Source organism: Lynx canadensis, chromosome A3, assembly GCF_007474595.2.
Source record: "Lynx canadensis isolate LIC74 chromosome A3, mLynCan4.pri.v2, whole genome shotgun sequence".
Taxonomy (NCBI): Eukaryota; Metazoa; Chordata; class Mammalia; order Carnivora; family Felidae; genus Lynx; species Lynx canadensis.
In genome coordinates, this window is record NC_044305.1 from 102,822,499 (window position 1) to 102,835,346 (window position 12,848).

At 46.1% G+C, this 12,848-nt stretch overlaps 1 protein-coding gene across 1 annotated transcript in view; it reads right to left on the reverse strand.

Moving 5' to 3' along the window:
- Nucleotides 1–12,848, reverse strand: part of MERTK (MER proto-oncogene, tyrosine kinase) — a 112,524-nt gene that overhangs the window by 71,273 nt on the left and 28,403 nt on the right. The window contains 2 exon segments of the mRNA XM_030311141.2: nt 420–593; nt 2,591–2,691. Of these exon segments, the coding sequence (XP_030167001.1) occupies nt 420–593; nt 2,591–2,691 (275 nt within the window).

Here is a 12,848-nt window from a genome sequence, read left to right on the forward strand (position 1 = left end):
TCCACAATGACTCAGTCATCCCACAGCAGTGCCGCGTGACCTGTGCGGTTCCCTGCTGTCAAACCTCACATCAGGGGTCTTCTCGTCAAGTGGTTTCCTGAAGTGCATGGCCTGCCAGGCCAGCCAAGCGCCAGCTGCAATGGGAGGTATGAGCAAGACTCCCCCTGCCTGGGCTCAGGGACTCCGGCCACTTCGCTAACTTAACCACAGACACCCTTCAGGGCATTCACCCACTTCCCAGCCCTGGCCTGTGAATTCTCACTCCCGGGGTTTCTTTTCCACGTACCCTCACCTCAGCTGCCACACCTGTGTTTCATTCTCTTCTATCCGCTGCTAGTGCAAGGCAGTGGTCACCAAACTTGTGATCCCTCTCACTATTAGAAAGGAAACAGTAAATAAGTCACACGACTCAGACTTACCAGGCACAGTTAGAACAGAAGGGGATTTTTCTGGCTGTTCATTAACACGGCTACTGTTCTGAACCCAGAAAATGTTGACGGGCTCAGGAGGGCCCACGGCCTGACAGGTGAGGTTGAAGGCTGTGTTTCTTGTGACATTCATGCTCTCAGGCTGTCTAGTAAAGTGAGGAAGTCCTGCGGAGAAAGAGTTCAGTGAAAGAATGTTTCAGATCTTCAAGCAAAGGCAGAGCCCCAAGGGGAAAGGAGACTGTTCTAGAACTTGGCAATAGATTTCTTTACATACCACCTCTGGTCTGAAATGGCTAGTTTGCACCTTCGAAAGTTGGCTGAGAAAGAATAGAAGCTAATTCTTACCCAACTAGCTCCAGCCGGCTTTCTAGGACACTTTCTCAAAGGGGTTATGATGGTGATTCAGAACTGGTTTTACCAGAAGGGAGGCCTGGCGGTGTTGAAATCAGGCATTATTCCAACTCCAGGGACAGGCTGGCACGTTTTTCAGTGTTTCTTACCAAATTACACATGGAGCGAAAACAAAGCCACGTAATAGGTCCACCTGTTTTTGAGGACAATCCACTGCGTGTGTCCCTTTAAGATGAATGATAATGAATTTAAACATCTGTACACTTGCACAGGGCTTATACAGGGCTGGCCATTTTTCAAAGTGCATTCTAATGATAACAGTGTAGACACAGTTACACACTTCCAATCCTAAGATCTTTGACTGTTATTCAGAATCGAGGCCATAAGGAAGGGAACTTTAGAAATACCTCAGAGAAAGCCAGTGAGTACGTACTTGGAGCATATGCTAAAAAATTAACAAGTCAAGTTAACCGTCCTCAGGCACTTAAACCATGTTCTTTGAGGATTGGGAACTCACAGATCTGGTCCCAGAAGGAATGATGTGGGAGTGGCATAATGGGCTTCTTTATTCCTATTTCAAAGTTTTGCAAAACTCCATTTGGACCTAATGTGATCCTGCCCTGGGCATTTTGTTGGGATTCTGACAAGTTAAATGTCCTCTCAACATTTTCCCAACATTTACAGCAAATGTAGGAACACTACCATCCTCCACACCCCCACTTTCCCCTAGGGCTGGTGCTGACATAACCCTGAGGAGGCATTAGCTGTCCAGCCTGGGATGGGCCTAGAGCAGAGCGCTAACACAGACTCCTCTGAGGGGCCTCCCCACCTCAGGCCTCCTGCAGCATTAGTGGGTATGAGGTTTAGGTTTGCAAAAGGATGGGTAGCAGAGGAGGCTTTCCTTGTGGGACAGTTCTGGTTGAACTTCCCTGAAAAGCCAACCACTTGTTTTTTCTAAAGCCTGTGGTGAAGCGGGTCAGGAGAAAGTAGAAAAGAAAGGTGTTTGGGTGCTTCTGCTGGCAGGGGTATCTCAGAAAGCCAAGATGCAAGGGCCCTGGAGGCAGCCCGTGGGCTGGTGAGGAATGACAACTTGTGGTGAGAATAGAGGTGCTTCCTCCTTGAAGGCTTCCTCGACAGGCACCGCCATTGCAGAACCAGGCGTGCGCCCCAAGACCCGGGGCCTTGGGACCTGGGCTCACCTAGCCATCAGCTCACATCCCCTACTGCAGTTCAAGTTCCTTGAGGGCAGAGACCGCCTTCTTCTAGTCGACGTCTCATTCGGACCCACACTGAGCCCGTCTTATGTCACATCATGGAACTGCACTGAACCATCTACCTGACAAATCCTAGGGCCCAAAATAAGTCCTAGATTGAGCTGCTGACCCAGTTCAGGAAAACCACTCACCCTCCTGGCTTCACCATCCACATGTACCGATGTTGAATAATAGGCCAATCATCCCTAGACCAGGCGAAGGGTACCTGGTGCCAGCACTGAGAACCGGATAATGGAATGCATATCGCTTCCAGAAAAGTCTCCAGGTTTCTAAACTGTAAATAACCTGAGGACAAAGGAGTCCATAATCTGTTTTTTATCTCAGCCCTATTGCTCAGGATAGAGCTAAAACTTTGAGAATTGAATTCACGCCATTTATTTATTATTACCTGAAGTCTAAAAAGAGGATCACCTTATAAAATGTCAGTGCTTATGAATTTGCAAAGTTTGATTACAGAGTTATAAATGAGCATGCTAAACTCTAGAGTTTTATATGCAAAGCAATAAATACAGGTCACTCTGTAGCCTCTGGACTTACCCTGCACCTCGATGTAGATGGGGTCAGACACAATCTCTTCGTTGTTTATTTTCATCTTACAGATATATGAACCATTGTCTGAACGCTGCACACTGGTTATGCTTCAAAGAAAACACATAGAGATATTTACACTGAATACCCTTTGAGTTTCTGCTATAGGAACAGAACATTCTTCAACCTGTTTATCATATGCTCTGAGTGTTAATCTTCTGTGTCAACGTGGCTAGGTCATGGCATCTAGATATTTGGCCAAATATTACTCTAGATGTTTCTGTGAAAGTATTTTTCAGATGTGGTTAACATTTAATTTTTTTTTTTACATTTATTTATTTTTGAGAGATAGAGAGAGACAGAGAACAAGTGGGGGAGGGGTGGAGAGAATGAGACACAGAATCCAAAGCAGACTCCAAGCTCCGAGCTGTCAGCACACAGCCCGACACGGGGCTCGAACCCACAAACTGTGAGATCATGACCTGAGACGAAGTCGGAGGCCCAACTAACTGAGCCACGCAGGCGCCCCATATGTGGTTAACATTTAAATCAGTAGACTCTGAGTAAAGATTACCCTTCACAACACGGGTGGGCCTCATCCAGCCAGCTGAGAGCCATACTTATGAGCAAAGACTGAGGTCCTCCAAGGAAGAGGGAATTCTGCCTCTAAACTGCTTTCGGACTCAAGACTATAATATCAACTCTTCCCTCGGTCTCCAGCTGATGCCCTGCCTGTTTCAGATTTGCCAGCACCCACAATCACATTAGCCAATTCCTTAAAATAACTTTCTCTCATTCCTTCTTTGGTTCTGTTTTTTCTGAAGAAACATGACTAACACATATGCTGTCCCTCCCCTTGCCTTCTATGGAAGGCTCTGTACCAGGGTTCTCTATGTTGGGGTATTGCCCCATCAAGGCATTTTGCTGCAAATTTGTAGGGTTTTTTTTTTTTTAATTTTTTTTTTAACATTTATTTATTTTTGAGACAGAGAGAGAGCATGAACAGGGGAGGGTCAGAGAAAGAGGGAGACACAGACTCTGAAACAGGCTCCAGGCTCTGAGCTGTCAGCACAGAGCCCGATGCGGGGCTCGAACCCACGGAGCGCGAGATCATGACCTGAGACGAAGTCGGACACTTAACCGACTGAGCCACCCAGGAGCCCCTGTAGGGTTGCTTTATGTGGGCACAATAACTAGGAGGCACCATGGTTTTTAGGGGCCAGGGGCAACTGTTCCATAACCCAAATGACTTTCTGAGACTAGAACCCAATTCCATTTATAGACACACAAAGAATTTGTCTGGTCTTAATATCCACCTAATACCCAGGACTGCAATTACCTGAAAATGGGGGCTGCCATCCCTTTGTCCTATTTGGAACTTGGCCATGACTCACATCACGGACAGCACCTCCCTATTTGCGGCTGCCACGTGCATGAGGGGCGTGCCAGGGTGCAAGTCCCTGTGTATTCTATGATCTCTCCTGGAGTGGTCATGCCAGGCATCTACATGTTCACATTCATATTATTTTATTATAGATCACCTTTCTTTCGTTTTCCTTATACTATAGTTTTAACACTACATGTTGTAAAGTATCTGCTATAAACAGGTGGCCTTAGCTCTAAGAGCTTCAGAATCCTGCTTTCCACCCTTCAGACATGTTTACACACAAGAAGTTAGGCAAAACCTGCCCTTAGCTGGGTGTGGGAAGGGGTGAGGGCATGAGGAACTGTTTGAAATGCCCTCAAATGCTCTCAAAGGGGGGGACACCTTCACTGACCCAAAGGCACTGATTTCTTCTACTGTGCTCATCAGACAGAGCACAGGCTGTGGCTAGAGAAAGAAAGTAAAGAAGAAAACTGTGGAGGGGTCCATCTTCCTTTCTAGTAGCTTGTTCCCTGATACAACTTATTTATCCCAAAGCAAAATAAGACCCATCCCTCAACCCATCAAGGCCTGAAGCTTAATGCTTAAAAGAGACCAGGAAGCTGGCAAGGTCAGAGGGGACGCCATCTCGGCCCACAGGTGGCAGCCGCCAGGATATACAAACAGCACAGCGGCATCAGGAGCCAATTTGCCACAGCAAAGCCCCTTGGACTTGAGGTTGAACACACGGTTTTGAACACATGGTTTTCAGAACAAACACAGAACATTTTAAATTACAACTTCTCCCCAGTGATACCATGTTGCAGTTCCCTTTTAGCTTCTGATAAAGAGTAAGTAAAATACACATCAAGAATGGTGTCAATCAGGGGCCCCTGGGTGGCTCAGTTGGTACTTCGGTTCAGATCATGATCTCGTGGTTCGTACGTTCGAGCCCCGCGTCGGGCTCTGTGCTGACTGCTCAGAGCCTGGAGCCTGCTTCCGATTCTGTGTCTCCCTCTCTCTCTGCCCCTCCCTGCTCGCGCTCTGTCTCTCTCTGTCTCAAAAATAAATAAACATTAAAAAAAAAAAAAGAGTGGTGTCAATCAGAATGAGGAGAACCAGAGCTGCTTGGGTTAATATTACCTCCTTACTGTTCCCAAGGCCCAATAATGTGACTATCATCTGTCACCTGCACTTTCTGATGTGCCAATCTGAGCAGTGCCCCACTGACTCAGAATACTTTGCCTTCCCCTTTCCCCTCACTCCTGTGCGGGAGTGATATAATTTTGGAATTGCACCTGATGAATGGAAGTTGGACTTGGGGAGGACTCGGGATTTCAAAGAAAGGCCAGATCTCTCCATGCTTTAGGGCAGGACTGAAGGTCACAATGTCTAGAGGTCACTGGGAGAACATGGAAAGAGACTTCACAGGACAAATATCTCCAAATAAGGGGTTAGCTGACCCTCCTCTAATAAATCTCCCTGGATGTCATGGTGGCAGGAAGAAAGAGGGAGAGAAGCAGGTGTCTAGAATGGTGCCCGGACCAGCATGAGTATCAGCCAGGGGCTCAATGGTGCACCTGCTTCTAGGAGCTCTTGAAGATTCTGCATGGCTGAGCAGTCTAGTTTTCTTTGCAGTTCAAAAACAAACCAACAAACAAAAAAATACAACAAACCAAAAAACAAGGTCATGGCTACCAAAGAGGGGGTCCTTTCCACATATTTCACAGGTTCATTTTAGAAGAGGAGTCATTGTCTTGAGGCCAGGCCCAGGAGCTGGACTGATGATAAGATCTGATAGGCTGAGGACGGCTGTGCCTCTGAAGACCTGGCTCTGGCTCAGGGTCCAGAAGCCCAGTGTTGCAGCAGCCTTGTCACATGACTTAGGTAGTCAGGAGCCAGAATGCAAGTGAGGGCCACAGAGGGATGCAGGGCAAGGCCGAGGAAGGCAGCCCAAGGATGCAAAGTACCCCTGTGTGAGTGGGGGGGTGGGGTGGGGGGATGACTGAGAAACTACTGGGTGCAAGTAATAGTTTAGCAGCACAGCTTGGACTTCAGAAATCAGACGCAAAGGGCATGAAAAGTCTAGGAGCATCTTAAGCCAACCAGCAAGGAAGGAAAATTCAACCAGGAGGAGAAAAGGAGAGCTCAAAGGAAACATGATCAAAACTTTGTCTTTAGTCATTCGTATCAGGAAGAGGTCAGCAATCGCCTGGGGAGATGGGTTACGTGCCTGCATTAATTAGCAAGTCCAGACCCAGATTTTCCACAAATAATTCTACATGTTGCTTCCTAGACATGCAAGTAAAGGCTGCCATGCTGAGAGCAGGGTGGGGGGTGAGGTGGAGAAGAGTTGCTGTCCCCAACTTCTCCCCTTTCCTAAAGGAAACAGCAGGCGCAGTCTCTAGAGGCTCCCCAGCGAAGGCTCTGAGCTCAGAATAGCAATCTAGGCATTCCAACAACTGAGTAAGAGGAGTTCCAGAAAGAACACAGGAAGGAGAGCATAATTCAAGAAAATGCCCCAGGGCTGGATTCTAGGTCTTTCTTAACCAGGCCTGTAGGTGGGCAGCACAGTGGAAGAGAAAAGACCCACCAAGACCACCCATCTCTCATCAGGAGATGTCACAACTCCAAGATAAAGTGGAGGTCCAGAAGCTTCCAGAGAGAAGTAAAGTGAGTCATTCACAAATGAATCAGAACCCCACCACACTTCTCAAGAACAAATCTGGGGGCAAAAAAGGAAATATATCAATGACTTCCAAATGACAACAGGAAATTATTCTTTTTGAGTTCCGTATCCAGACAAACTACCTCAATGTGAGGATAGAAAACACAATAGCATTTTCAGACATGCAAGGTCCATGCTGGTGGAGGATGGGCTCTGTGCCAAAGCGAAGGAGTAAAAGTCAAGAGGCGGGGTTGGGGGCAGTGCGGAACCTGGGCTCCAGGAGGAAATAGGAGAAACAAGGGCCCCCAGAACAAGAGTAAAGATGACAGAGCTGCACCCCAGACCCGGGGAGCAACCTGTCCAGACTGGAGCAGGAGAAGGACAGGACAGGCATCTCCTAGGAAAAGATCAGGCCTGGTAATCGCATCACTTTGAGAGGAGATGTTTGTAGAGTTTAGGGACAAATGAGAGTGACACTTAGAAAATTAAGCAAACTAACAAGCAAGGAAACTATTAAATTGAGGACAATCAAAAAGCTGTGAAGAAGTAAGATGTAACCACAGCCTACTGTATGACTCAGCTGAAAACAGCATTTACATAGCCACAAAAAACGTGAAGTCCTGGGTACTGATTTAACCAGAGTTGTAACGTTCTATTAGATGAACTCCAGGGCTAGGCGCACGCGCACACACACACGCGCACACACACGCACACACACACACACGAGTCATAAGGATTGAATACCTACAAAAGATACCCAAGAAGTGGATAACCACAGCTCCTCGTCGGGGAAGGGCTGGAGGCTGGAGCAGAAGAGAGGATTTTTGAACAGTTGGAGTATTTTACCATGTGTATGTACTGCTTTAAAAAAGGTATAAAAATTGTGTCAGATTCTGGTCAAATACAAACATCTGAACCGGGGAAAACCAAAGCCACCATACAGACTCAGCCACCGCGTCTAGACAGGAACCACCTGGACAGAGCCACAGGGCTCTTTGCATCTGCAAAAGCCCATCACACCAGGGTGGCCTCAGCTGGGTGAGTCCCAGTACGTCCTGTAAGGACACAGAGACCCCTTGTTTCTCAGACCTATCACATGTAGACTGGCCTGCTCAGACATGGCTCTGAAGTAGCAGCTACATTCTAGAGGCTTCTTTTTTTTTTTTTTTTTTTCAACGTTTATTTATTTTTGGGACAGAGAGAGACAGAGCATGAACGGGGGAGGGGCAGAGAGAGAGGGAGATACAGAATCGGAAACAGGCTCCAGGCTCTGAGCCATCAGCCCAGAGCCCGACGCGGGGCTCGAACTCACGGACCGCAAGATCGTGACCTGGCTGAAGTCGGACGCTTAACCGACTGCGCCACCCAGGCGCCCCTCTAGAGGCTTCTTAAAAGAAATACAAAAAAGAACAAATGGGGTACAGTTCCATTTACATGAGGTACGTAGAGTAGTCAAAGTCACAGGGAAAGAAAGTAGAATAGAGGTCACCAAGGACTGGGGGAAAAGGGAATGAGGGGTTAGTGTTTAATGGGCATGGAGTTTCCCTTTGGGGGGCTGAGAAAGTTCTGAAGATGGATGGTGGTGATGGGTGCCACACCAAAGTGAATGTACTTAAATGCCACTGAATTGTATACTCGGAAAGGGTCAAAATGGTACATTTTATCCTATGTATATTTCACCATGATAAAAATATTAAAAATGAAAAAACAGTTGTAGAGAAATACAAGTTTTAGAAAACTATAAAATCCGTCCAGCTCTAGCTACAGAGAACTAAGCTAGAATTGAATTCCCAGTGGGGAATCCCTAGACTACACAAAAAACATGTCAAAATACTTTTCCTTTGCCACAAATTACCCCAATAACTGAATGTGCAGGGCCGGCTGGCCTACAGGAACATTGGCTTTTGTTTCTGCTTGAGAGTTTGGTCCCCTCAGTCTTCCGGTCTGATGGCTGGTGCCTCCCTGGAATGCTTTACCTGGCCAGGGAGTGTTTCTACCCAAGCCAGAGAGCTCCTTATACCTTATGCCCGACTTTAGAACTAACTTTTTCCCAAAAAGTACCCCCTCCTTTAGAGACTCCAGGGAAAGGTCCCGGCTACACAGCATCCCGGGATCTGCACAAATGGATGAGCTACAGTTTCAAGCTGATATCAAATGCAAATGAGGCAAGATACCAGTTGGAGAGCCGAGGTGGCTTGGCTTAAGCCTGGTGGCTTAAGCCCTACAAAGGAGACTTGCTACAAGCTCTGGAGAGATAGAGCCTGAGGTGTGCACCATCCAGGACTAGGTCAGGAATATGGGGTCCGGGGAGGGCGGGGGGTGCGATTTTCAGTGTTAATCACCAAGCCATCAATTAGGAATACCCCAACCTGCTGGCGGACACAGAGTGTTCCCTATACCTACAATAGACGTCCAAGTGAAAGAAGAAAACATGCGAATTATTAGCAAAGAATGGACTCAGCTCAAGAGAACACCTGGGCTTGAAGCACCATATCAGTTACTTTTTCCCTTGTATATGCCCCATTATTCATTATTATGCAAAAACAATTTTTAAGGTTTTCCCTTTACAATTTCACATACATCCTTCTGTATTTGCTTCTGCTTTACAACAGTAGGTTACAGTGGCATAGAGCAGTCAGTATTTTGAAGGCGTTTAATAAGACAGGAGAACATTCATAATAGGATGTTACGTGGGGGGAACGAGATATATAATCATCTGTGTCATAAAATGCTAATTTCAGGAATATTAATTTCATATGTTCTTGTAAAAGTTTTCTCAGGGTTGTGGGCCATGGTTTCTTTCTCTGTACGTGTTTGGTAGTTTCTACATATTTAACAAAATACATATATTACTATTAAAAGAACTATTTTTTAAGTTAATTTATCTATTTTGAGACAGAGAGAGAAAGAGAGAGAGAGGGCTCAGGGGAGGGGCACAGAGAGAGGGAGACAGAGAATCCCAAGTAGGCTCCATGTTCAGCTCAGAGCCTGATGTGGGGCTTGAACTCACGAACCGTGAGATCACGACCTGAGCCGAAATCAAGAGTTGGACGCTTAACTGAGCCACCCAGGTGCCCTAAATATAAATTTAAAATATACGCATAGAGGAACTAAGACCAAGCAGTTTCTAAAACCTTTTAGGAACACTCTTACTCATGATGTTAAATCTCCTTTAACCTTTCCCAAGTAGGGTGGGGCTTGTACTTAAATGCGCATGAACTTCTTCTTTTATCATTTCCACATCCACCCCCGTCCCCAGTTTCAATAAACTGAGGTTTGACCGAAAGATGGGTTGGGTCCTGAGTGGCAGAAGTGCCCCCTCAGTCCTGATGCCGGGTCCTCTCCCCTAAATCGATACTTCAAGGCCAAATCTACAAGTATGCACATCTCCTAACCTACTTTTAGGGCCAAAGACCAGATAGCTGACTGACCCTTAGTTTTAGAATGGGGCATTTGGGGGTTCAAGTGTGGGGTCTGCCCGATATGAAAGAAGAAATGTGGAACCAACAAAAACTCAGAAAGTTAAATCACATCCACAATCCTGGTCAGTCTCTAGCAACTCACAACTGCTTCATATTTAAAGGACGCATGCTGGTACGAATTGTGGGGGCCTCTCTCTGGAGACCCCATCCATTTTCGAAATTCATTACCCTTTCTTATAATAACACCTTATACAAAACTGGCTTATGTCCTAACTCCAAACACCTCGTGTTTCTCCCCATACTCCTCTGACCCCTGCCAATATACACATATGTATTTTGTACATTCCCTTAAATACACGTGGCCCATACAGGTATTCTTAAGGGCAACTCCAAGAAAATTACAAGCTAATGAATTCCATGTGTTGAACGCCTAGAACTTGTTTTTAACTCTTCACTGTTCCTGGCAACCAGAGTGGATTTCTTTCAGGGCCCATGAGATGGGAGAAGAGACGATATTGCAAGTGTGCAAACCAGGCCCCCCGTTTAAGGGTGACAGCTTACTCTCCAGTGACCCCGGGCAAGTCACCCTACTCAGAGGGACCTCAAAGTCATCATCTAGAAGATACCATATTTAGGGTCTCCAACATCCTTCTTTCTTGCCAAGAAATTACACGGATATTTATAGTCTTGATTCAGTCACTACAATTTCCTTCATACGGCTCCTGTGTCACCTGAACATTAATATACTTGAAGAATATTGTAATGGTGGACTCAGTACTGTCCCCAAAGCTACTCAATTCAGCTGAGTGTCCACGGTTTACGAGAATTCTGATCACTAAATTTGCTGTATGGCTTAGTCTGGAGGTCAAATAAGATTTTTTTCCCCCTTCAGAATGAGTTTATGAGACTGGAACTGAGTACACGCAAAAGTATAAATTTTTGTTCTAAAGTTCTGAAAATATGACCCAGGTCACCTTCTGAACTCTAAAGACACAAGTCCAAGATAAGACACTGTCTGTTCTAAGTTTAAAAGCTCTCCAATTTGGGGCAGCTGGGTGGCTCAGTCAATTGAGCATCCAACTCTTAATTTCAGCTCAGATCATAATCGCAGGGTCACGGGATTGAGCCCTGAGTCGGGCTCCACACTGAGCATTTTGCTTAAAATTCTCTCTCTCTCCCTCTGCCCCTGTCCCCTGTTCACTGTCTCTTTCTCTCAAATAAAAAAAAAATTCTGAGTGTCACATCAAAAATATTTTTTTAACTAAAACTCTCCAATTTAAGTCCTTTAAACATCCCATGGCCCCTTAGAACACACTTGAAGCTGCTGGTCACGTGATGCAAACCTATCTCTTTGGCAAGAAGGCAACTCACCCACGGTCTCACAGCTGTCCAGTGGCAGGACCCCCATTCAGGACTCCCAGCCCAGAGAGAGCAGGGCAGTGTTTTCCTCCTAATGATACCTGATGGGACCAATGTCCCAGCTCTTCGTTCCTTTAAGCCATTAAACTGCTCCTTATTCATTATTAAATGGATCATTAGAAGCTGTGTCTCTATCATGATAAAACATCTGTGTCTTGTAGTTGATGCAGAAAAAAAAATGCAGTCAAATCTCCTGAGTGGTCTCAGCCACCGGCTGCGGGTGGCAGCCTGACAGTCCCAGCCAAAATTTAAATCAACCAACGGAAAACGTGACAGTTGTGTTCTTTGCTTTGATGCTAACCAAGCCTATAACTTGGGAAAACTATAAAAAAAAAAAAAAAAAAAAAAAAAACTAAAAACAAAAAAAACAAACCCCCAAGGTGCATCTTCTGGAAATGTTGACACACTAAATTCTAACGGGAGCTGTCAGTACTGTGGTATCTCTGAGGCAGTTTTCTGAAAAGGAAACATCAAATGATTCACCAAAAGACGGGACACCGTCCGGGACTGCCCCAAGCATCAGACCAGGGAAAGTGAAAACACACCAGATCAAAGAGGGCTCCCCTCGCTCGGAGCACAGGAATCCTAGGGAAAAGGCACTGGCGCCAACTCTGCACGGCCCTGACCTCATTTTGAGCTTTTAATGACCACAGGTCCACCGAATTCTAGAACTGCACATGCAAGGACAAATAAACAAGACCAAACAAAACAAAACACTCAACCCCTCTCCTGGCTGAAGAGGAGCGAGTAGAGAATAAAAAAGGGATGGGGAGAAGAGAAGCAGCTGTCTCACTGTCAGCGGTACTCTGAAATACGATGACTCAGTCCTAGGGACAATGGGTTATTCCAGATACCTGCTGACTTGGCTCTGTCACCCCCCCACGCCCACCCCCAATGCATTCGGCTGGCCCCTGTCAAAACAAAGTGGAACAATGAGACGGTGACACGGTGACACGAGGACTACCACAGTACCATGATCTGCAGGAGCAGGGGGTGTAGGGGAGGGGGGAAAGGGAGGATAAGGCAAAGGAAAGGGGTGGGAAGCCTGTTTGTTTTAAAACCTCCACCCCCACGGTGCGATTTAGCCGCCTCCACATACTGGGTAAGAAACGTCGTTCCCACTCACTGGGAGAGCTCTTGAGTCAAGCAGAGCGTGACGTGACTTGTAGGTCAGGTGGGAAGTGGTTCCCCAGAACCCAGAGCCTCTGATAACCAGCAGTTCCAGTGAGGCCAAGATCAATGTAAAAGAAATCAACAATACAGACCGTCAGCTATTAATCTACACTGTAAGTGGATCGGTGAGTTGCTAACACAGAAACTAAAAAAAATGTTTTTTAAATTTTTTTTTTTCAACGTTTATCTATTTTTGGGACAGAGAGAGACAGAGCATGAACA